The sequence below is a fragment of the Glycine soja genome, chromosome 18 (genome assembly GCF_004193775.1).
Source record: "Glycine soja cultivar W05 chromosome 18, ASM419377v2, whole genome shotgun sequence".
NCBI lineage: Eukaryota > Viridiplantae > Streptophyta > Magnoliopsida > Fabales > Fabaceae > Glycine > Glycine soja.
The window spans coordinates 12603948-12630174 of record NC_041019.1 but is presented as its reverse complement, the minus strand read 5'-3'; the positions used below and the strand labels follow the sequence as shown (position 1 = coordinate 12630174).

Genomic DNA, 26227 nt, shown 5'->3' with positions numbered 1-26227 from the left:
TCTTTTATAAATATTTTATTCTCCTTTTATAATTTTTTGTATTAAGATAATTATATATATATTTTCAGATAAATATGTTATTTTCTTATTGTATTTATTGTAGAGATAATATATTTATTTCTCTTTTTAAATAAAATATTTAAATATTATTTAATTTTCAACGGTGTGCTTCTTTCACTACCTATTTCAAAGGCTATAAATAATTAGATTTGCAAGTCTTTCTTAACCATCCACTAATACTTTGAATTGATTATAAATAATTTAAAATTTAAAAATTAAAAATCTTTATTGACATTTCTCAATGGAATAAGTTTAACTACGAACACTATATAAGGGATTGATAATTTGAGGTTTGAGATTGAGATATATTAACAAATATTTTCTCTTTCCAATCATTTCATCATGTATTATTTGTTTCCCTCTTGTTATTTGTGAGACTCTAGGGAGAGTACTGATTTTTATTGGCCAAATAATCTATTTTGCAGTTTATCTTATTTTCTAGGATTCATTTTGGGTCTTTATCTTTTAAAAAGTTTGTTTTGGTCCTTTATCTTTTTAAAAAGGTTCAAAATGATATTTTCCTTAGTATGAAGTTAACGCCATTAACGATAATCAAATATTGGTAGCTAAAAGGAGTTACAAAATGAAAAATGAGAAAGAATTAGCAGAATACCAATAGTTTCATCCTTCACAAACCCTAGTCCCCTTTTTCTCAAATTGAAAATCACAAACCTCACCAAATTGAAATCTTCAAAATCACACAACCAATTCAACTTGAAAAATCACTAGACATTCTAGATTCAAAGCGAAGAGAGGAATAAAAAGATTTATTTGGGTGGGTGTCCATGTTCTTTTTGAAAGGATGAGGGAGAATCGCATTAGGGTGTCTTGTGGATGATCTCATTGGAGAATCGAGGTTCTGGTTGAATTTAGTGATCTCCTTAGATTTGGGTGCAAAAAAGGTTGTGGGCCGATCAACAACGTTGTGAGTTGAGATGAGAAAACAAAGAGGATGTTGTGCAAGTGATTATAGGAAAGGTAGGTTGCACATCAAATTATATGTGAATGATGTTATATTGAAATTGAATCGTTAATTAAATTGTGTTAGGTTTGTGATTTTTGATTTGGGAAAAAGAGAATTATGGTTTGTGAATGATGAAATTGTTGATTCACTGTTGTTTCTTCCTTATTTTTCATTTTGTGGTAGTTTTAGCCGCTAGTATTTGATTATCGTTAACAACGTTAACCTCAAACTAATAGAAGGGCCATTTTGAATCTTTTTAAAAAGATAAATGATCAAAATAAACTTTTTTAAAAGATAAAAGATCAAAATGAACAAAAAAAATAAGATAAAAAATCAAATAGGTCATTTGACCATTTTTAATATATATTGATCATGGAATTTCTCTGACATGTAAAACTGATGACTGGAATGGAAAATTAATGTTGGCTCTTAAAAAATGCTTAATTCGTCTTCTGTTTTAATATTTCGATAAATTACTAATATAATTATATATTTTTAGGAACATATGAATATTTTATAGTATAAATTTGATGATTATATGATTTTTTTTAGTTGGCGCCCCCTAAAACTGAAGCATAGCTGCATCCCTGGATGTAGTGATACAAATCTTGAAGTATATCAAAGGTGCTCCTAGAAAAGAACTTATCAATGCGGATAGAGGACATGCTCAAGTTGTTAGGTATTCAGATTTTGATTGGGCTGGTTCACCTAGTGATATATAGGCAACCCACCTCTGAGTATTGGCTAATGTTTGGAAGAAACCTCATCTTGAAAGAGTAAAAAGAAAAATGTAGTGACAAGATCCTTTGCTGAAGCTAAATATAGGACCCTGGCTTTGGTTACATGTGAACTTATTTGGTTGAAGTAGCATACTAGGGAGCTTTAGTCTAAAGAGGCTACACAACGAGCCTGATTTATGGTAATCAAGCAGATTTGCATATTGCTTCTAATCCTGTTTTTTATGAGAAAACCAAATACAATGAAGTGGATTGTCACACTTCATCAAGGAGAAGATTGAGTCCTGAGACATTGCACTAGATTCGTTAACTCTTGTGACCAATCGACTGATTTCAACAAATCATTGAGGGGTCCATGGATTAGCTGTCTTTGTAACAAGCTTGGTGTATATTCTAAGGGATGAAAATTCCAAGGGAATTATAACATTATTTTAAATGTAGTATCACATGACAAGCAAATTGGGACTAACCTTAAAGGATTTGCCAAAATTCGGTGGCCGATGGTCACCAAGCTGGTCTTCTCGTTTGACATAAAACAAGCAAGTGAAGAAACACTGCAAACTAAGAAACACATAAGCAAGCTTGTGCCAATTCAAGTTTGATGATAGAAGTATTTATTTTCTTGGTTGTCAAATAATTTATTCAAACAAAATTTAATGCTAGATATTCTCGAAAGGCAGACCTTCCAGTAAATATATGCTCCCTTATACCCAAAATGGTGGGTTTTCTTTGCCCATTGTGTTCTTTTCGAAATTCTTCCAATACATTTCTCATTTTGAAAGATTCTTCATAATAGTTATCCTTAACAAAAAAAAAAAAAAAGTTAGGAGCACTGATTTATATAGAAAGTACTACTTAAGTCATATTAAACTGAAGTTCAAGGAAAAGTTACCTGATTCATGTCTCTAGTCTGTAAGGCTTCTCCACGAGTAAATATAATGGCATGATTTTGATTTTCAGGTATCCCCTCACCGATTAGTGTTGGAGGACCAGGTAGCTTGATGCGATATATTTCCTAGTATTCCAATATAGAATCATTTGAATTAAAATTTAAGGCTGTTTAAAAACCCAAACCAACGCAACTTGAATTCAGCAAGCCTTGCATGATATCAAACTATTTCATTATATAGTTAGGCCCACCAGTAATTCAGAATAGAAAACTGCTTGAGTTTATATCATACAAATAGCTGCATAGAGCATCCTTTAGTTTGTCACCCCGATAATTTTTTACTTGGGATTGTCTAACTTAATCCATGTAAAAATGGGGTTAAACAACCCCATCATAAATGATTAGTGCAATTAATACCTGCAATCAATCATTTTTAAGTACGTAAGAAAATTGCACCAATCATCTACGATTAGGTTGTTTAACACCATTTTTACCTTGAATTAGTTAGCCAACTTCATCTGGTCCCTATTGGTAAGACTGTTAAAAGAAGTGGTTATTTATTGTTGGATTAATAAGTTGTAACTTGCTCTTTTTAGTTAGATTTTTGTTTACCATTAATCTTTTCTTTTCAATAATAGAAGTAGATATGAAAAAATTGGCAGTGATTGAGAAAGTGTATGAAATTATGTAGTTTTAAGTATAGAGAGATGAAGATAGATAAAAAAGAATACAACAATAACAAATCCCTATCCCACTGGGTGAGGTTGGTTACATGAATCACACGACATTGTTCGTCATTCGACATAGCTAAAAACCAAAGTTTTAAAACTATTATCTAAGATATTTTTGGATATTTTCATATAATTCTACCATATCTCTTTGTCTTTGTTAATATACTTCAATTGTTGGAAGAGACAATCCTAGAGAGTTACACCAACTATGCCCATTGTAGAGTGACATGCTTGTACGTATATACTTAACCTAATAATATAAATACGAGGCTAGTTACACATTGTCGAGCACTCAATTACAATTTACACAAATGCCTATCTCTCTTTATCACTCTTGCTCTATCTTTCTCTACATGGTTTTAGAGGGAGGAATTGCACCATTTAATTTAATATAAAAAATTGAATGTGGTTAATTAAATATGAAGCAATAAGGACTGCATCTCCCCCTTAACATGAAGGCTAGACCCATCAGCAAGGGTAATAGAAGAATGGATACTAGAAGGTCTGAAATAAGAAAATATAACTGAATCCCCTGGCATATGATCTGTGGTGTCAGAATCAATGACCCAATGCCAAGAAGTAGAGGAGGGACACGTAATAGGATTACCAGTTTGGAGAAAATTGGATAAAAAAGAAGGTATAAATGACTGTTGCGTAATCTGAAATTGGGTGTACCTCTAAAACCTGTCATCAGTCATAACCACCTTACACCCTTCTCTGATTGACAGTGTCAGGCTAGGACACTGCATGAGCCTGTGATTGAGAGTACTACTAGTTTTGTGAGGAATGAGGACACCGTTTTCAGAGCAGGAGCTCTCAAAAGATGGTTGCATAACTCGAAAAAAGACATTAGTAAGATTATCCACATGTTGAATAGATAATATTCGAGATCAAACCAACTAAAACTCCGAATGAAGACCAGAAAGCCAACTCAAGGCTATAAGCTTATTCTGTTGGGTCACCATGTCCTCTACAAATTTGCAAGTGAGGAATGAAGTCAATTCTTTAGTGTACTTCATGAACTCTTTGAAAAAATCAAGCAACCACTTCTTATTCTGCTTGGGACATAAAAATTCTTGCAAATGAGCATAAATCTGATTCAAATTATGACATTTCCTATAGATGAATTTCAGAATATCCCACAATTCCTTCACCATTTTATAGTGGGTAATAATAGACTGAGTCCATCCATCAACATAATTGATAAGCAAGGATATGATCTGTATGTCTTCCGTATTCCACATTGCTACCTTCAACTCATCCATACATGTTTCTGTTAGATGATCTTTATTACCTATCTTGTCGAGACTAACTCCAGCCAAATACTCCCATTCCACATAGTTCTCACCATCCCCATCAAACTTAATAATAGTGAATTTGGAGGAAGTGGTAATGATCTCCGTATGTTAAAATTGCTACAAATTTCTAGAATATTCTTAAATATAATATGTATGAAAATAGTAGAATATCCTAGAATTATAGTGTGTATGAATATGGTAGAACAATCTAGAACTATAATGTGTATGAATATAGTAGAACAATCTAGAACTATAAGTGTATGTATAAGATAGAAGAATCTAGAATTATCATGATACTAATCTATCATGAAAACTCTAGAAAGACCTAAAGTAATGTAAAAACATTCACCACCATTGAGAGGTTGGTGACTTGAGCCTATAAATAGGCAATTGGTATATTGTAATTGATAATCCAAGAAATTAATGACATAGCCTTCTTTCTAAAACAATTCTCTAAAACTATCAACTATCAACTATCATCTAAACAACTACCAACAGTGGCATCAGAGCTACGTTCGGTCATACATTGAGCGTAGTTATATTACCTACCTACCATTCCAAAATCCTCCCAACTACTTCAAAAATTTCCTTTGTACTATTAACCCACTCTAATAATATTTTTTCTAAGCTATGGATAACACTACTCAATCGTCAACTATTTCTGTCCCTATCTTTAATGGTGAAAATTATGATTTTTGGCGTGTTAAAATGGAAACATATTTTTTATCTCAAGATTTATGGGACATAGTAGAAGAAGGCTTCACCATTCCCGCGGATACTTCAGCTCTTAATGCATCTCAAGAAAAAGAGTTGAAGAAAAATAAACAGAAAAATTCAAAGGCGTTATTCACCTTGCAACAAGCGGTGACTGATCCAATTTTCCCAAGAATTATGGGAGCTAAGACTGCCAAAGAAGCGTGGAACACATTGCAGGAGGAGTTTCAAGGAAGTGTTAAGGTACGTGCTGTTAAACTTCAATCTCTAAGAAGAGATTTTGAACTATTGAAGATGAAGGAGTCTGAGACAGTTAAAGATTACTATTCTAAAGTTAAAGGAATAGTTAATCAAATGAGAGCTTTTGGGGAAAATATTCTTGACAAGAAAATTGTTGAGAAAATTCTAATTACTATGCCCCAAAAGTTTGACCCATTCGTGACAATGATTGAGGAAACCAAAGATCTGTCCACTCTATCAGAGACAGAACTTGTGGGCTCTCTTGAAGCATATAAGCAAAGACTGTATAGGCATAAAGAAGATACAATTGAAAATGCCTTCCAGTCAAAGTTTAAATTTCAGCCCCAAAACAAAGAAAATGGAGGAAAGAAAAATTACGAAGAAACTTCCAAAAGAATAGAAGGTTTTAGGAATTTCCTTAAGAACAAAATAGATAAAAATCCTCCATGCAATATATGCAAAAGGCAAGGCCACGCAGAGAAAAATTGTTGGTTCCGTAATATGCCACAATGCAACCATTGCAAGAAGTTCGGGCACGTAGAGAAAAATTGTCGCAACAAAAATAGGCATCAAGCCAATATCGCAGAGGAGCATGATCAAGAACAATGTACGTTCTACGCCACTCAAGACTCAATAAAAGAAAAGGGAGGAAACTGGTACTTGGATAGTGGATGTAGTAATCACATGGCCAAGGATGAGACTATTTTCAAAAGTATTGATGATTCTGTCAAAGTCAAAGTTCGACTGGGAAATGGAAGTGTGGTTGAATCAAAAGGCAAAGGCACTGTCATGGTGGAGACAGATAAAGGTACGCGACTCATCCATGATGTCTTACTAGTTCCCAGCCTACAAGAAAATCTTCTAAGCATTGGCCAAATGATGGAGAGAGGCTACACACTTCACTTTGAAGGAGGTGTATGCAAAATCTTAGACAACAAAAATAAAAGGTCTGAGATAGCCCAAGTAAAGATGAATAAGAGCAATAGAAGCTTTCCTCTAAAATTAAAATATGCAACAAACATTGCCATGAAGGTACAAGTTGATGATTCATGGATATGGCATCAAAGATTTGGTCACTTCAACACACATGCCTTGAAGTTGTTACATGAGAAGAACATGATGAGAGATCTTCCAAGCATAAAGGAGAACAATGAAGTGCGTGAAGGATGTCTCCTTGGTAAGCAACACCGATTTCCTTTCTCAACAAGCGGAGCATGGAGAGCGAAAGATCTATTGGAGCTGATACATACGGACGTTTGTGGACCAATGAGGACGCCATCACATGGGAACAGCAGGTACTTCATACTCTTCATTGATGACTTCTCTAGAATTACATAGGTATATTTTCTAAAAGAAAAATCAGAAGTCTTTGGAGTATTCAAAAAGTTCAAGGCCCTTGCTGAAAATCAAAGTGGAAAACGAATAAAAGTACTAAGAAGTGATCGCGGCAAAGAGTACACCTCTTGCGAGTTTGAAAGATTTTGTGAGGATGAAGGCATTGAGCGACAACTTACAGTCGCATATTCTCCTCAACAAAATGGAGTGTCCGAGAGAAAGAATCGCACAGTTATGGAGATGGTTAGATCGATGCTCAAGGAGAAGGGACTATCTAACACATTCTGGGCTGAGGCAGTCTACACTGTTGTTTACATACTCAACAGATGTCCAACTAAGTCTGTAAAAGACAAGACTCCAATTGAAGCTTGGAACGGGAAGAAGCCATCAGCAAAGCACCTAAGGGTCTTTGGATCTATATGCTACATTCATATTCCAAACGTGAAGAGGCACAAGCTTGAAGACAAGACTATACGAGGTATCTTCCTTGGGTATAGCAATATCTCTAAGGGCTACCGTGTCTACAACTTGCAAACTAAGAAACTCGTCATTAGTCGAGATGTTGAAGTTGATGAGTACACTTCTTGGAATTGGGATGAAGAAAAAGTGGAAAAGAATGTTCTTATACCCGCTCAACTACCTCAAGAAGAAGTTGAGGAAGAAGACCCAGGTGAACCACCTTCACCTCCACCACAACAACAAGATCAAAAACTATCATCACCAGAGTCTACTCCAAGACGAGTAAGATCTTTGGTGGACATATATGAAACCTGTAACTTGGCCATACTTGAACCTGGAAGCTTTGAAGAAGCGTCAAAGCAGGAAGTATGGGTCAAGGCAATGGAAGAAGAGATACAGATGATCGAGAAAAACAACACATGGGAGTTAGTAAATCGTCCCCATGGAAAAGATATCATTGGGGTTAAGTGGGTCTATAAGACAAAGCTCAACCCTGATGGAACCATACAGAAACACAAGGCAAGGCTAGTAGCTAAGGGTTACTCACAGCAACCCGGAATTGACTACAATGAGACACAAAAAGGATAGAGTATCCATCAACTAGATGTCAAATCCGCCTTCCTTAACAACATACTTGAAGAAGAGATCTATGTGGAGTAGCCACAAGGATTCGTGTCTGAAGGCAAAGAAAACAAAGTGTTAAGACTAAGAAAAACACTCTACGGTTTAAAGCAAGCATCTCGAGCATGGTATAGCAGAATCGATCAGTATTTCATGGATCGAGGATTCAGGAGGAGCAAGAGTGAGCCTACACATTACATCAAGTCTCAAGGGCAGTACACTCTCTTACTCTCTCAATATGTAGATGATCTTATCTACACGAGAAACAATACTAAGATGATGATGGAGTTTAAAGAAGACATGATGAAGACCTTTGAGATGACCGACCTTGGTTTGATGAGTTACTTCCTCGGCATAGAGGTAAGTCAGAGAAATGAAGGGATATTCATCTCGCAAAAGAAATACACAAAAGGCTTACTTAAGAAATTCAAGATGTATGGTTGCAAACCTATTGCTACTCCACTCATAACAAATGAGAAACTACAGAAGAATGATGGAGCACCAGATGCTGATGCATCCAAATACCGAAGTCTAATTGGAAGCCTCCTATATTTGATAGCTACACGGCCTGACATAATGTATGCTACAAGTCTTCTATCAAGATTCATGCAAAGCCCAAGTCAAATACACTTTGGAGCAGGAAAAAGAATTTTGAGGTATCTACAAGGAACAAAAGAGTTCGGTATATGGTATACTACCGAAACCAACTCAGAATTACTTGGCTACACCGACAGTGATTGGGCAGCTTCGGCATATGACATGAAGAGTACCTCTGGCTATGCTTTCTCACTAGGATCAGGAATGTTCTCTTGGGCGTCGAAGAAGCAAGATACAGTAGCACAATCAACAGCAGAAGCAGAGTACGTGGCAGCTGCTGAAGCAACGAGTCAAGCTATATGGTTTCGTAGGATACTTGAAGACATGGGAGAAAAACAAGATGAGCCTACTAAAATCAACTGTGACAACAAATTAGCAATCGCAATGGCGAAGAATCCAGTTCATCACAGCAGAACAAAACACATAGCAATCAAGTATCACTTTATCAGAGAAGCTGAAGCAACTAAAGAGATCAAACTCGACTACTGCAAAATAGAAGATCAAATTGCAGACATATTCACGAAGGCTCTGCCGAGACCAAGATTTGAAGAATTACGAGATATGCTCAGAGTCACAGAAATTTGCATCAAGGAGGAGTGTTAAAATTGCTACAAATTTCTAGAATATTCTTAAATATAATATGTATGAAAATAGTAGAATATCCTAGAACTATAGTGTGTATGAATATGGTAAAACAATCTAGAACTATAATGTGTATGAATATGGTAGAACAATCTAGAACTATAAGTGTATGTATAAGATAGAAGAATCTAGAGCTATCATGATACTAATCTATCATGAAAACTCTAGAAAGACCTAAAGTAATGTAGAAACATTCACCACCATTGAGAGGTTGGTGACTTGAGCCTATAAATAGGCAATTGGTATATTGTAATTGATAATCCAAGAAATCAATGACATAGCCTTCTTTCTAAAACAATTCTCTAAAACTATCATCTAAACAACTACCAACACCGTAACAAGTCCCTTAGCACTTCCTTCACTGTTAGACATCCTTACACAATGACACACACTATTTTGGCCCAAAAACACATTGTGTCACACTGCAACACCTCATAACACCCCCAAAACACGACAAACAACCACTGAACTCATTGGGCTTTATGCACACCTCTAAAATGCCCTACTTTCCCCCTAGCCCCGCTCCCCAAAAAAATGTGAGCCATTTGTGGAAAACCTTCCCACTGTACCAAGGCTTGCTTAACAGGAATATCACTTTTGAGGATCATGCGAGAGTCTAAAACTGAGAGAGTTATAGGAATAGGACCCTGTTCAGCTGACAGCAGTGGTAATGGAACAAACTGGGTTGTATGATCGCCCTTGCAAGGTTTCAGTAATGAAATGTGAAACACCGGATGTATTTTCGCAGCAGGAGGTAACGAGAGTTTATACGCTACTGTACCAATTCTTTCTAACACCGGAAAAGGGCCAAAGTAACGGAGACCAGGTTTCTGGTTTTTACGCAAAGCCACCGAATGTTGGCGGTAAGGTTGAAATTTCACTAATACCATGTCTCCAATTTGAAATTCCAGTTGTCGCCTATTCTGGCCTGAATACTTTTTCATAAACTGTTGGGTCCTGTTCAAATTGGCCTTGAGCTGGACCAGCACTGTGACCCACAACTGTAGCATTTCTTGCAAGTTTGGTGGGTCTGTTGTAGTCACCTGATAGTGGATCAAAGCTGGAGGATCACGACCATAAACAACCATGACAGGTATCATGCCAATGCTGCTGTCATGAGAAGTTTTGTACCAAAACTCAGCGCCCAAGGCAGCAACTCCAAGCATTTATTTAAGGCCTCTGATTTCCTATTGGATTGGAATGGTAGGCTGAGCTCATGGCAAGGGTTGTACCGCTTAGTCGAAACAAATGTCGCCAAAATTTGCTTGTAAAAACCTTGTCCCTATCAGATACTATAGTTTTCAGAAAACCATGCAGTTTGACCACAATCTGAATAAAGGTTTCTGTGACCGTGAGGCTACTGTAATCAGTTCTTAGAGGGGCAAAATGACCATGTTTTGAGAGACGGTCCACCACGACCATAATAACAGTGAACCCATGCACTGCTGGCAGGCCAACGATAAAATCCATGGCCACATCTTCCCAAATTTATGTCGGTATCGACAATGGTTGCAAGAGGCCAGCAGGTAAGGCATCGGAAGATTTAGCTTGTTGGAACACCAAGCATTGGGACACAAACAACTTAATGTCTTTCGCCATATTAGGCTAATAAAAGAGGCTCACAATCCGAGCCTTGGTGTGGGTTACCCCAAAATGCCCTCCAATTTGTGATGAATGGAATTCTTTGAGAATTGATGCAACCATTTCGAGTTGGTTTGGAATCGCTATCTTCTGTTTCCAGTACAAAAAATTATTTGCAACATGAAAGTGAGGGCCAAGGGCATTCCCTTGCACACACTTGATGTGAATAACAAACAAGGAAGGGTCGATATGCATGGCTTGCACAATCTGAAACAATAAGGAGGCCTGTGGCTCGGATAAGGCCATGAAAATGGGCCTGGAAAGGGCATCCGCTACAACATTTTCCTTGCCGGGATTGCACTCAATGGTAAAGTCATACCTCAAAAATTTGTGAAGCCATACCTGTTGCTCTGGGGTTTGAATGGTCTGATCACATTGAGACTTAAGACTTTGTTGATCGATCCTAATGATAAACCTGTGCCCCAACAGATAATGGCAAAACTTTGCTAGAGCCTCCGTGATTGCATATAGTTCACGGCTATAAGCAGACTGCTTCTGCATTCTAGGCAATAATTGCTTTGAGAAATAAGCAATCAGGTGATGGCCTTGAGTTAGTACAACCCCAATCCCAGTACCTGATGCATCAGTCTCAAGAACAAAAGGTCATGAAAAATTTGGAAGGGCCAGAATTGGCGCCGTAGTAATAGCATGCTTTAACTTAACAAAAGCATCAATAACTTCAGGGGTCCACTTAAAAGCATCTTTTTTAAGTAATGAAGTTAAAGGGAATGCAAGAGTTGCATACCCCTTTATAAAACACCTATAGTAACCTGTCAGACCAAGAAATTCACGGAGCTGATTAATGGATTCAGGAACTGGCCAAGCCAAAACAGACAGAACCTTTGGTTCATCCATCTCTACCCGTCGGTTAGAGACTGTGTGACCCAAATAGTCCACCTTGGTGAGCCCAAAACTGCATTTCGACAGCTTAAAATATGAACAATACTAGAAATTTAAGCCTTCTGTTATTTATATCAGCAATAGCAATACAATAGTAGACTATGCAAGTATCTATCTATTGAGCTAGTACAATTAAGAAGACCATCTATTGAATACTATCATCATTAGAATTGAGAAAAAATCCCACGGAAGGGCCAAGAGAGAGAGATCGAAGGTGCATACATCCCCCTCCCCCTTTTCCCGTAATTCCCTTACTACTTATATCATGTAGTTATCATATTTCTTGTTATCCCTTTTTGCCCTGTTGCTACGCCTGACTTCCTGAATTGTAGGATTGGAAGGCACGTGTCCCTTTTGGCTAATTAACTCAGGAATATTCTTTTCTTTTCTGTACTGCCCCTTAGTCATAACAGATACCATATACAAAAAGATAGGGAGAGAGTGATAAAGAGAAAAAGTCTTTTGCTCACATATGTACATACAATAATGTGTAGCTACCCTCATAATTATATTTCCTTACACGCCTTTTGCTCATTTGTCATCCACTTCTAATTCCTTTGTTGTTGGCCTAGATTTTGTTTTATCCCTAAGTCTCTTTCAGATCTCCTTAGTCATGGTTGCTGGTGACAAGCGATGGAGAAGGAAAGAATAAGGAAACTTGGGATTTTATTTCTCTCCCTGCAAGGAAGAAGGGCTATTCAATACAAGTGGGTTTATACAACCAATATGAGTCTTGTTGAGTCTAGGACTCATTTAAAGGCTTGCCTCATTGCCAACGGGTATGATCAAACTTATGAAATTGATTATGTTGATGCTTTTTTGCCTGCTGCAAAGCTTTCCTCTACTCATTCTTATTTCTCTTGCTTCTATACATCATTGGCCGTTGTTTTAATTGGATGTAATTAAATAATTATTTCTTGCAAAGTGACTTACAAAAGAGGAGGTGATAATGGAGCAACCACCTACTTTGTTTCTCAGGTAGAGTTTGGCAGGGTTTGCCACTTAAGGAAGTTGTTATATGGCTAGAAGCAATTGCCTAGAACTTGGTTTAGGAGATTTAGTGATATGGTCCTTGCATTTGGAATGAAACAGAGACAGAGTGATCATATAGTTTTTTATAAAAAAAACTAACATTGGCAACATTTCACTTGTGGTGTATGTTGATGATATTGTGATTACAAAAAAGTGATAGCAAAGGCATTGATGACTTGGAGAGTTTTCTTCAAACGAAAGATTTGGGTGTTTTGAATTATTTATTGGGTATTGAGGTTATGTTCTTGAAGAAGGGGATCTTCCTATCACAATGGAAGAATGGTCTGGGATAGGTAATCTGATTTCTTGGAAAAGTAAGAAGTATAATGTGGTGGCTAGATCCAGTGTAGAGACAAAATACAAGGATATAACTCAAACAACTTGTGAGTTGATATGGGTGGGCAGATTTTGAAAGAGATAGGATTTTCTAATACCTGCCCTGTGAAATTATATATGGTGCTACAATCAAGCTGCCATAAAATAACATCAATCTAGTTTTTTATGGAAGAACGAAACACATTGAGACAGATTGTCCCTTCATCCATGAAGGTGAAACAAAACCATATATTTACTTCTTATGTCAAGACAAACAAAAAACTAGCAGATGTGTTTACCAAAACTTTGAATCGGGGGCATAGTGTTTGTATTTGTGACAAATTGAGCATGATTAACAGTTATTCTCTAGCTTGACGGGGAGTGTTAGAGTTATATATACTTAACCTAGTATTATAAATATGAAGGTAGCTACACATTTTAGAGCATCCAATTACAATTTACGATCATAGGCCTTTCTCTCATTAATTATCACACCCTTTCTATGTCTCTATAGAATTAAAGTGGTTAAATATTTTTCCTCCTAAATCTTCAAAGAGTAACGAGGCAAGTAGCTGAATGTTTGAATTTAATTCGAACTGTAGTGTTTAGAGACTTTTGTTGAAGACCCCGAAATTCCCTGTTATGCCCTGTTTCACGTGGAAGACAGTTTAAAAAAAAAAAAAAAAAAAGAGAAGTCATTGGTGTTGGAAATATTTTTCTTTGTTCTTTTTGGCTAGAATCCGAAACATGTTAGACTATTCATATGATAGAGCAGTTAGTTACAAGTTATGAATCATTTAGTAGATAATTTTCAGTTTGTTATTAGTATGTATTCTCTCTCTCTCTATATATAGTACTTTCATAATTAAATGTGAATAAATATGTTATTTTATCTTTTAATATGGTATCATAGAATTAGGAGCTTAACAAGCAAATCAATTTTTTTTTCTCTTTTTTTTTTTCTCATGGGCACTCACTATCACTTTCAATCTATTCATTTTTTTTTTAAGCATCAGTCAATTATCATACGTGGTACCAGCAAATGACTCATCTCCTTGAAGCTAATGATCTTTTTGGCTAGGTAACAGGGACCACATAATTATGTCCTCCATCCAAAATCAATAATCATAGTGCACATGTATCCAGTCTAGTCTACTCACACGCCACTAGTGTTGATAGTGTCAAAAGAGTATTCAATCTCTATTTTATACTTAAGATATTTTTTGTAAATAAGTCTGATTGTATAGTTATTGGCGTTGGTTTTTAGATTAGTCTATTTTAGATAGTTTCTTATTATCATATAATCTTCCATAAATTTTGAATTATGCTTGTATAATCTTAATTTCCCTTTTTTGGGATGACCAATTTCCTTATTTTTGGTCAATCACTTAGTGTAGTTTTCTATATAGAGAGGAATCCCTTTACAGAATATATATCAATAATATTAATTCCTGCTATTTGAACTAGCTAGTGGTAATAAAAGGAATCCAAGTAATAACTGCTAATTTTTTTAGCCATTGAGGCCGAGTCTAATGAAAAAATAAAAATTATAATAAAATATTATCGGTCCGTTTGATTTGTAAAATGTTATAATATTGGACAAGATAAATATTTTTGTTTCATGTTTGATTTGAAAAAGAATCAAGAGACAACATAAATCAAGTAGATGAAGAGATGAAAAATTCTCAAATTTTTGTTACTTGAAAAATGATGACAACTTTTTGTCTCGGGTACAAAATATTAAAAAGATACATATACCCGTATTTCTATCTCTTAGTAACAAAAACAACAATAACTAAACAACATAATCATTTTGAAAAGGAAGCACCATATTTTTTTTAATTCTAATCTGTCTCACTTTTATTTCAGTAAACACATTAAATTTGACAAATTATATTAAGATAATTAATATTAAGTATTTTAATAAATTTTATACTATTTTACTTGAGTTGTCCATTACTACTTGTCAAAGAATATGCAAGATAAAAAATTGTTCTGTAACTTGTATCTTTGTCTTGTTCTTGTCATGTTCACTATTATAATTTTAACACAAACTCATCTTATATGTATAAATACAGATTATAGCATGTTAAGTTAATAATATATAACTGAGAGAGATAATTTTTTGCATGAATTCAATTGTATTTTAGCCCCTCTATTGAGGAAAAAAACAAGAGTGTGAGTTGAGAGTGATTATGGTTACCTTCTAAAGAGTTTTGGTTCATCATAAAATTGCTTAATGAGGTGATAAATTTATAACTATTAGCCGTAGGTAGGGACTAAACCTAACAATAAGTAGCCCAACCTAACAAGGTCACTCTTAATACAAAAACCCACCTTGTATTCCACAACTACGTAGAAATTAATAGAATCCATAACTTTCAATTAATAATTTTAAATGATATTTTAATTACTGATTAATGTTCGGAGTACTAGCAATACACTCATCCTAACAAAGATATTATTATGATTGAAATGTATAGAAAATTATAAAATCATGATATATAAAGTGTCATTGTGAGACTCAATTTTTTATAATTTTCAAGAAATTTCAACAAATAAAAAAGGATGTGTTTCAAAGTGTGTGGGAGAAAGTGTTGCTAGCATTTCTTTCTATTGTTATTATTAAATTTTTTATCATGGTCTTTTTTTTGGGTCCACTGAAGCTCAAAGTGTCTTGCTGGGGTTCTAACTAGTGGGCATCTTCCTTACTATGGTACACGTGTAATGTTTGTCAAGCAATTAAGGGATTAGTGTAATATTTATGGGATGTCGGTATAATGTTTTTCAAACAATTAGAGAATTAGTTTTGGGATAACAAAAGTGGGATACAGAAAGAATTTTGATGAAACCACAAGAGGTGTCACTATAAAATATCAAACGAGCTTCTATCCATACCTCATCGAATCTGATCCCTCCCTTGACAAGAACAGAGGAATAAACTTTATGAGATTTTCCATCCTTTGTCTCTTCTGTTTCATCTATGTAAGCAACACGAAGGGATGAATGCCTGCATGGAATGTTCCATTTTTCCATTGTCAATTCCATTGTTATTTTACAAAATACAAGGAACTTATAAAGTTCAGAAAATGGATATATTGACCCACTTTAACATCAGACTCAGAATGTTATGATAGCAGTTTCTGTCTCTAGCATATTTCGACGATTTCAGAGAACCATACAATTGAGAAGATATAACATAGGTGAACTTTAAATCGGCCATAGCTTGTGCATCTTCGTAAAGGTTCTTATTTTTGTCGGAATAGCCTTCAGTGAGAGCTGCAAGAAAAACGATGTATAGTTCATTCACATACGAAAGGCTTATGCCATATCTTAGAATTTGAACTTGAACATAGTATGTAAATAGAGAAATAACCAATGTCCCCCGCAGATTCGATGAAGCACTGAAGGATCAAAGCTTGCCAATAGTACATCATTCCTCTCACTAGCAAGAACAAAAGGTTGAAAAATAACATTTAAATTGGAACAGGTATTCAAATCTAGCAAAAAAATACTGTTCAAAAAAATCAAGACCTGTTCGATAGAGTGTCTGTCCTCTGTAAGATGCCCACTGACAAATTAACTCGTCCGTATCTTTTTCAAGACCTTCACTTTTTAGTCGTTCATGGAAATTGGCCCATTCATCTACAGTAAAATAATGCCTAACAGTACATGAGTCCACATGTAAAGAGGGGGAGAAATGTCAGTTATAAGCATATAAAATACTCACCAGGATACATCTTGGTTAGGTAGAATAAAAGTGATATTCCATCTTCATTTTCACTATTGAGATCCGCATCAGAATATAGAACATCTTGTTTGTAATAAGGTGTCAGAATACTGAAGCAAAACTTAGGTAAGTTACATATCATGGTAGCATGACGGCAAATTGTTAGGATATTAACATTTATGTGAGAAAATTAGCATTAATAATTAGAATGTATAGTGAAGTAGTATTAATGTTGCTTACATTAGAATGATCAAATACTGATATTTAGGGTAGATACTAATTATTATGCCTTATTTCATGCCAAATCAATCAAAATATAACAGAACATGTGTTTAGCTTTACACGCTAACTTTTCCCTATAACCCTCTCTCAACAAAAGTAAGCAATTATCCATATATTTGGAAAAGTCAACAATTAATAGATACGTGAATGCAACCACACAGTAAATGAGGTGGCAATTGTTAATTAATTACCAACAACAAACAGAAATAATAATGAAGAAACAAATCTGCTTAGTATCTTAATCATTCTTTTCTTCTGAACTGATTAGAAAAATGGTCTAGGAGACCTTGTTTATGGAAGTTGTCCCTTGACATGGTATAAGAGTTTTTTTTTTTACCGTGGTCATGAGTTTGATTCTTGTTGCCCTCATTCTTCCAATTTCAAGTTTCAACATAAGATAGAGTAGACCAATGTGTTTGTCAAGCTCAAATGACTCTTGCTTGAGGTCATGAGTCATATGAGTTGTCCTTTACATTATTAAATACTCATTCTAGTTTTTCCTTCCTTTCAATATATTAGTCTATCGCAATGACTAACCTGACGGACAACATGTTCCGAACTTTGGGAGCCTTTGGCATGTTCATAAATAAGGAGTTTGCAAAGAATGTAATACGACGACGGGCTTCTAGATTTTGGGGTACATTTATGGCTGAATCCTTAACTGTTAAAAGCAAATGAAGCCTAATAACCTACACAGAAGAAACAGAAACTCGTTACCCACAGCACATTCAAAATGACTAATGTGTTCACTCGAGTATAATTCTCAGGGCAACCTTCCCCATCACCGATTCATTGCCTGTAAAAGAGGTGTCAATGTTGACAAACCTCTGCCTTCTGTCTACATGATATTCTTGAAGTGTTTGCGGAAACCTGGAGAACGAAGAACCAAGCCAATATTGTAAAGTAGTACTTATTATAGATTTTAAAAAGATTTAAATATAATTTTGGTCTCCTATTTCTCAATTTTGGATCCTCAATTGTAGCCCCAAATATAAAAATAAAGACATTTGGTCTCTCTACTTTACAAAATTCCTAATTTTGGTCAAATCATTAATTTTTCCTATACTTATTTCTTTTATTTAATACATTAAATGAATATGCTACCCTCCCCCATGTAAAGTACAATTTTAATCTTATTTTTCAAAATCCACCTTTTTGGTTTCCCTACTTGAAAATAAAGACATTTGATTCTTATTTTAAAAAATTAATAATTTTGATCAAAATTTCAATTTTTTCTATATTTGTGTATTACATTAAATGAATATGTTAAGGCTAGGGTTTAATGGCATCATAATAAAAAAAATAAAACCTAAAAAAATGAGAATTGGACCAAAATTAAAGATTTTCTAGAATAGGACACCAAATGTCCCTGTTTTAGAAAAGACTGGAATAAAATCTGCAACGTCTCCTTACATATGACACCTGAAAAGACTGTTAGGTCTAAGATTTAATTAGATAAAAATAAAATATAGGTAAAATTAAGGATTAGACTAAATTGTGAAATTTATAAAATAGGAGACCAAATGTTTCTATTTTAAAATAGAGATATCAAAATCACGAATATAATTCTGCAAAATAAGAGAAACAAAATTGTATTTAAATCTTAAAAAAAATCATAAACCAAAGTTCCATTCAGTGTTTCAAACATACAAATGGCCATCGACCATAACATCCTGTGTGATAATTTCTACAATATCTTGCAGGACATTGACTATCTTGGATTGTCGTTTGCCATCTTCAGATTGCTGTCAGTGGGGGAAAATGATATGATATTTGTAAGACAATAAGTCATACAAGAAGTAACTGAAATATACTCTGATAAAATAGGAAGCATGATGGAAAAAACCTACCAGTTCGGTTACGAATTCCCCAAACTTGTCAATGAGTGAAGGCAAGCCACTCATCTTGAATTCCTTGACAAATGTTTCTTCTCGTATGGACCGTTCTACTTTAGCACATATGCTACTTACAGCCCTATCTCGTACATGGAAGAAACCCAATACTCATGAGGATTCCAATAAGAAAATTAAACGGGTAAACAGAGGCTATACAAGTTTTTCTCTCTTACAGCCTATCATCTTCATCTAGCAGAAGCTTCAGTATGATGTCCTTGAGAGTCTCATAGCATTCAATAACTGCTGAAAACATATATCCATCACTCCTAATCTTTTTATATAAATCATCATCGGTCTTCTTCGTATAATCTTTTGCCATGTCGACAGCTATAGGAATCTATCACATTGAAGCGATTTAGAAAGGAAGAAAAAGAATCGTCCATTCAATTATGATAAACATTTTGCCATTGGGAACCAGTCATATAACACACCTTACTTGCAAGCAAGAATGGAGGCCACTGAATGACAGAAACATGAGTGGAACTGTATGGAATTAAAAGAAAATCTCTATCCCTGGAAAATCAGTAGTGAAGAGATATAATCAGAAGCTTGAAATCCAGGCATCTAATAATGCAAGAAGTGTCAGGCAGGAATGCAGCAGTTTAGACCTGTCACTGATGAGGTCTTCCTCTCTCATAGAATTTATAAATTCATTCCAAAACTGAGAAAAGTATGAAATATTATTCCTTTCATATGTCTCATCCTGCCACATAAACTTCATTGTAAGACTCCAGATAGATATTTAGCTTCTATGCAGTTCTATTAATTTGTAAGAATGATTACTGAATGTGTAAGACCACACATGTGATCCTTTTATTTATAATCAATAAGAATACAATAAAAAGAAACATTATAAATATACCCATAATTCCCTATTTACCTAAGATCAAATAATCTTTTGCACCCCCTCATGCTGGAGCATATGCCATATATTGTTACTAATGTTGTCAACATAATGAAAGTTCTTAAGAGTGTGTTTGGATAGAAAATTTTAACTGAGGAAAGTAATTTATCAGATAATTTGAATTTCTGTAATTTAGAATTCATTGTTTGGATGCTTTTTATGAAGAATTTAAAATTTTGGAATTTTAAAACAGATTTTTAAACAACTAAAAATCTGGAATTTCAATTTCCTTCTAAAAAGTAAGAAATTGAAATTCTCTTCTTATAGTCTTCTTCAAGAAACACCGTCTAAGCTCTTAAAATATCGATCGGGTGTGAACATAGAGGAACACGTATAACTAGCACATCAACCATATCTTTTCTTTTTTTTTCATTCATTTTTTTCATCCTCATAATTTTAATTTTTTTTATCCAAACACAAAATTTTGAAAATAAAAGAATTTCAGTTGAAGTATTTGAAATTCTTAGAATTTTAAATTTCTCAGAATTTTAAATTTCTCCATCCAAACACACTCTAAGAGATTTAGTGAACATGTGTGTCACTTTGTCTCTCAAAAAGTGACAGAAAATCTTTAGGTGTTTAGTCCACTCATGAAAAACTGGAATTAATTAAATGGGGAGAGCAACTTGAATGTCACATATTTGTCCAATATTTTGTGTGTCTTCGAATTTTAGTTGTTGGAGGAGTTGCCTAAACCATGTAATCTTCAATGCAGCTGCTGCTGTAGCACATACTCATCTTTGGCACTAGATCCAACAACTATGTTCTGCTTTTGGCTCCTCCATGAGATCAGATTTCCTTCAATATGAACACAATATCCAAAAGTGAACCTCCCATATACTGGTGATTTTGCCTAATTAGCATCAAAATCAACATACAACTTTAGCATTGTCTTTGTCTTCATATGGTAATCTGTGACTTGGTGCATTCTTGATGCTTCGAAGAACACATATTAATCACAGCATCCCAATGACTATCGCAAGGGGCATTTCGAAACTGACTTATCACACTAATCACAAATGTGATTATAGGTCTAGTGATACTGAGGCAATTAAGTCTACCAAACAAATGATGATATCTTCCCTTGTCTTTTAGTGGCTTTCCTTAACCTAGTCACATTGGGATCCATAGAGTGTTGACCAGGGCGACAATTAAGCCTATCAGCCTCAGTCAAAATACCCAAAGCATATTTTCATTGGGAAGTGGCAATGCAGATGAGAATTTGGATTATTATCGTAGAATTCAAATTAGAGATTAAACAAACCCTTAAAAGGATGGAAAAGGGTACAATTGTTGATTCAAATGATATCCCTATTGAAGTTTGGAAGTGCATGGGAGAACAAGGTTTCATTTGGCTCACTAAGTTTTTCAATGAGATTCTAAGATCTAAGAAGATGCCAGATGAGTCAAGGAAAGGTACTTTGGTCCTAATTTTTAAGAACAAAGGAGATATCCCAAATTGTGTCAGCTACACATGTATAAAACTTATAAGTCACACTATGAAGCTATATATAAAGGTGATTGAGAATAGATTAAGAGTAGGAGCAAGGATTGTAGAGAATCGGTTTTATGCCAAGGAGGTCTGCAATATAAGCCATATATCTTTTAGGAAAGTTGATGGAAAAGTATATAAGTAGTTAGCGAAAAAGACTCATGATTTTTGTTGACTCGAAAAAAGCTTTTGACCATGTACCTAGAAAAGTGTTATGAAAGACTTTGGAGAAAAAAGTGTGGGATGGATTAAATGGAGTATGTGATCACAAAGTACCTACCAAACTCAAAGGCAAGTTTTATCATACAACTATACATCCAACTATACTATATGATAGAGAATGTTGGGCTTTAAAAGAATAGGATAAGGGAAAAATGGAAGGGTAGAATACAAAATGGCTTTATGTGTGAGAAGATTGGTGTAGCACCCATTGAGAAAAATGTGAGAAAAAATTGATTTAGATGGTTTGGGCATATAAAATGAAGGCCACAAGAGGCACCAGTTAGAAGACTTAGATTGTATGATGTTTAGCCCGACGAAAAGAAGAAGAGGGAGACAAGAAATGACATTATTTAAAATATTTTAGAAACTTTGATTTTTAACTGTGCAAAATGGTCTTGTGTGATCCATGTAGCTGACCTCACCTAGTGAGAAACTTTATTGTTCTTGGTGTTGTTGTAACGTCGAAGAATTATTTGAGCGGACCAAAGTTTTTGTTGTCTAAAACTGACTCTTGACATGAGATTTGAAGTGGCGAATACCATTTGAGTCATCACTAATAAGGATAATGTCATCAACATAGAAAGCTAGGTAAATGCAAAGTTCAGGCAGAGAGTGAAGGGAAAACACTAAGTGATCATCCACACACCAAGTCATGCCAAACTGAAGCAAGGCAGAGCAAAAACGCCATAACAATGCACTAGGGGACTACTTCAATCTATATAGAGAATGACAAAATTGGAAAACCAGGCGAAAGTCACTTAAAATTTTAAAACTTAGTGGCTTATACATATAAACCTCTACTTGTAACTCACTATGCAAGAAAAAGATGAGCAAAGGTGATTTTGGCCATAGGGCAAAGGTATCTTCATAGTTGAGACAAAAAAATCTAAGTGTAGCCTTTAGCTATCAAGTCTTAACACGATCAATGTTGTCTTCTAAGTTGATCTTCATCATATAATCTCAATGACAACCCATGATAGCCTTGTAGGGAGGTCAGGGGACAAGTTTGCAAGTGTACATCATTGACATGTAATGCAACTATTTACTCCAACATTGTCAACTGCTAGTTCAGATCAGCCATAGCTTCACCTATACACTAAGGAATAGATACAAGATCGAAAGAAGAGATGAAGGATAAATAAGAGGAAAATAAATAAGCATAATTAAGAGGAAAATCATATAATGGGCTAGAACTGTGTTGTGAAATCAGGGAGGTAAATATCGGGGAGATTTATACCAATGAGTCATGAATAATCATATATATAAGTGAACCTAACGTCACACTTTAACCCAAAACCTTAACGCTTAGGTTTATGGGTCTTGCCTCCACTTATATGGTGCTCAATCTTACCATTCCTACACGATGTAAAATGAAGTCTCACACTTGTACTCCAACAATATGACCCTCAAATGTGAGTCTCTTCGACATGGTAGTCTTCCTATCGAGTGGAAGCCATTATCATTCATAACTATTTCACGATGACCATTAATGTCCACATGCTCTAGATACTTGCACCACCACTCCACCCACATGACACGTCACCTGGACCTATCATGTGTGCATGAACTCACCCACCTAGAAGACTTTCAATACAAGAGATTCCCATGTCATAGATCCACTCCTAAGTCCCATCATACTTGTTCAAGCTGGTCACCAAATTGAACTATCGGATTTGATACCAATTGTTGGGAAATTGAGGGAGCTAAGCACCGGGAAGATTGACACCAATGGGACATAAGCAACAATATAAGTGATCGAATCTGATAAGTTCTACACTTTAACCTAAAACCTTAAGACTCAGGTTTATAGGTCGTGCCTTCATTTATATGGTGCTCAATCTTCTCATTTTTACACAATGTGGGACTTCACCTCACACTTGTACTCCAAAAGATTGTGAGAGACTAAATACCTTTTTGAAAGGAAATGGGAAGGTTAAGGATAGACAACATTGGAGAAGGGGATGATGTTGTAAGATCAATAGATGGGATCTCTATTTGAAGTTTTGTTCGTTTGTGGTAGGTAGGTATAAGGGGTGAAGCAAACACAACGGTTGAGGCATAAATAATGGGCAGAACAATGAGAAGAACAACTAGAGGTTTGTCTCCATCGATGGAACAAGTAAAGAAAGGAGTGGTCTCAAAGAAGCAGGTAACATCAATAGAGACAATATACTATTGATGTTAAGGACAGAAACAATGATAACCTTTTCTAAGGCAAGAGTAGCCAAGGAAGAGACACATGACAAACTTGGTAGAAAGTTTGTCTTTGTCGAGAGTGAGATGATGGACAAAACAAGTGAAACCAAAGACATGGAGAAAGACAACGTATAAAGCCTCTTGTGGATACAAAATGGAGTAAGGAACCTAATTTTCAAAATAGATGAAGGCATGCGGTGGTTTATCAGATAGCATCTTGTAAGAAATGCACACCAAGTAGCAAAGAGAAACATTGTAGTGAAGAAAGAGGGTATAAGTCATTTCAACCAAGTGACAGTTTTCCTATTCGACAACATCATTTTGTTGTCATGTGTTGATGCATGACATTTCATGAAGAATTCCTCGTGAGGTTAGAAAACACTGAATCTCAAAAAGACATACTTGCAAGCATGATTAACACATAAAATTTTAATTAAAGAACCAAAATGATTGTGAATGTCGTTTAAGAAACCTTGAAATTTGGAGAAACATTACAACAATCTATCATTAAAAATACCCAGGTACAATGGGAAAAATCATTAATAAGAGTGACAATAAAAATAACCTAAGGTTGAACGGACTTAACTAGGATCCCAAATCAGTGTTACCAAACCTGATTCAGACTGATCGGTCAAACCGCTTAACCCAAGCACAAGTTATATGGTCGATCCAAGTGGGTACTTTGATCTGATATGTAAGAATCCCAATATGGCTTGGCTGACTCGATTGGTTATTAATTAAAATCGGTAACCCAATGACTCACAAAAAATCGGGTGGACTACACACAGCTCACGTAACTCTAGTGCATTCCAAACTCTAGCAACCGAAAACCTATTTCCATCATATCTTTGCAGAAAATAATTAAACACAAAGCTTTGTGAATTTTGGTCTAACTCAATCTTAAAAACTAATTCATAGGGTGAGGATTATCTTTCGCTTATATAATCTATCCTAGCCTTATATGTAGGTCTTGGATTTTTTCCAATAGTTATGTTCCTCTCCCTCCAACGACCTTACCCAGCTTGTTTGGCTCACTTTTTTGTGGCCTCTCACAATTCCTCCAATCTTGTCTCCCACTCTTCTCATCTTGGTGTATGAAATGGAGGTTGTACGGGCTATAATATTATTCTCGTTGCAATTATCGCAACTGCTATAGTCATGTTGAAGTCGAATGTCACTTCAAGAAAAGTGAACAGTCAAAGCCAATCAATGTGGCACCAAGCTGCCTCCCTTTACCCAGATTCGGGATGTTATTATTGTTGAGTAAGCTGATCTTCTTCAACATCAAACAGTGTACCCACCGACCTCTCTCTTTTTCTTTGACCTTGGATCCTTGATTCTGGTACCACTGATGATATGAGTGGAAACCAAACTCATTTCTATTGTCTGTCTTTTTTGAACTCTATGTTCTTTGATACTCTTGCTGATGGTTCTCGGATCCCAATTCATTGCATCGGACAAACACAGTCATTCCTAACATGTCCCAAATTCTATCTTATTTGCCTCTAGTTGTCATTTTAATTTAATTTTGATTTGGAAACTCACCCACACACTTGACTATTTAATTTTGTTTGTTTATAATTATGTTCTTATTATATATATTTGTGTACTGAATGGATGGCTAGAGCAGAACATGAGTTTGAAGGATTGTACCAAATATCACCACCGATTACTTATGCCTCAAATTTCTCCCCAAATCATGCTTATTAGCGCCTAGACCACCTTAGTCTGACAAATACACAATTTGGTTCCTAGTCTTTCTACAATTATGTGTCTTCAGTGAATCGTTTCAGTTAGGCAAAGATATTCACTATATTGACAATGTTAGATATTAATTAGAAAAATAATAATAACAAGTTTTATGAGCCTTAAATTGTGGAAGATGAAAGTTGTAAAGTTGTAAGTTACAAAGTCTTGAATAAGCAATTATATGAGCATTCAGTATTCTTGAATAAGCAAATTATGTGAGTGGTCACTCTATTCTAGTATAAATAGGGGATCATACTCTTATATTTTGTGTGGCAAATGAAATAAAACCTTCTTCTTCTTCCAACAAAGTGGCATCAGAGCTTGAGTTCTAGAGTGTCGAGAGAGAAACACTTTGTGAGTTGAGAGATGGCAAGCAATGGCTTGAGTATGTTTCAATTCCCTCGTCTTACCAAAGAGAATTATGATAATTGGTGTCGTCGCATGAAAGTCTTGTTAGGTTCTCAGGATACATGGGAGATTGTAGAGAAAGGTTATACCCAACCTCAAAATGAGGCTATTTTGTCACCCAATGAGAAGGAGACTTTGTTGAAGTCGAAGAAGAAGGATCAACAAGCACTTACT

General features: G+C 35.2%; 1 protein-coding gene across 2 annotated transcripts in view; it reads right to left on the bottom strand.

Annotated features, from left to right (window-relative positions):
* LOC114396601 (callose synthase 7-like) overlaps positions 1-26227 on the bottom strand; it is an 83294-nt gene that overhangs the window by 14703 nt on the left and 42364 nt on the right. For both annotated transcript variants that reach the window (XM_028358666.1, XM_028358667.1), the window contains 15 exons: positions 19691-19785; positions 19514-19595; positions 19256-19419; positions 19038-19161; positions 18838-18932; positions 17961-18057; positions 17725-17876; positions 16906-17015; positions 16710-16820; positions 16552-16620; positions 16283-16454; positions 16074-16185; positions 2654-2776; positions 2444-2562; positions 2232-2315 (listed from right to left, as the gene is read on the bottom strand). In XM_028358666.1, coding sequence (XP_028214467.1) covers positions 2232-2315; positions 2444-2562; positions 2654-2776; positions 16074-16185; positions 16283-16454; positions 16552-16620; positions 16710-16820; positions 16906-17015; positions 17725-17876; positions 17961-18057; positions 18838-18932; positions 19038-19161; positions 19256-19419; positions 19514-19595; positions 19691-19785 — 1709 coding nt within the window. The remainder of the gene's footprint in view (positions 1-2231; positions 2316-2443; positions 2563-2653; positions 2777-16073; positions 16186-16282; positions 16455-16551; positions 16621-16709; positions 16821-16905; positions 17016-17724; positions 17877-17960; positions 18058-18837; positions 18933-19037; positions 19162-19255; positions 19420-19513; positions 19596-19690; positions 19786-26227) is intronic.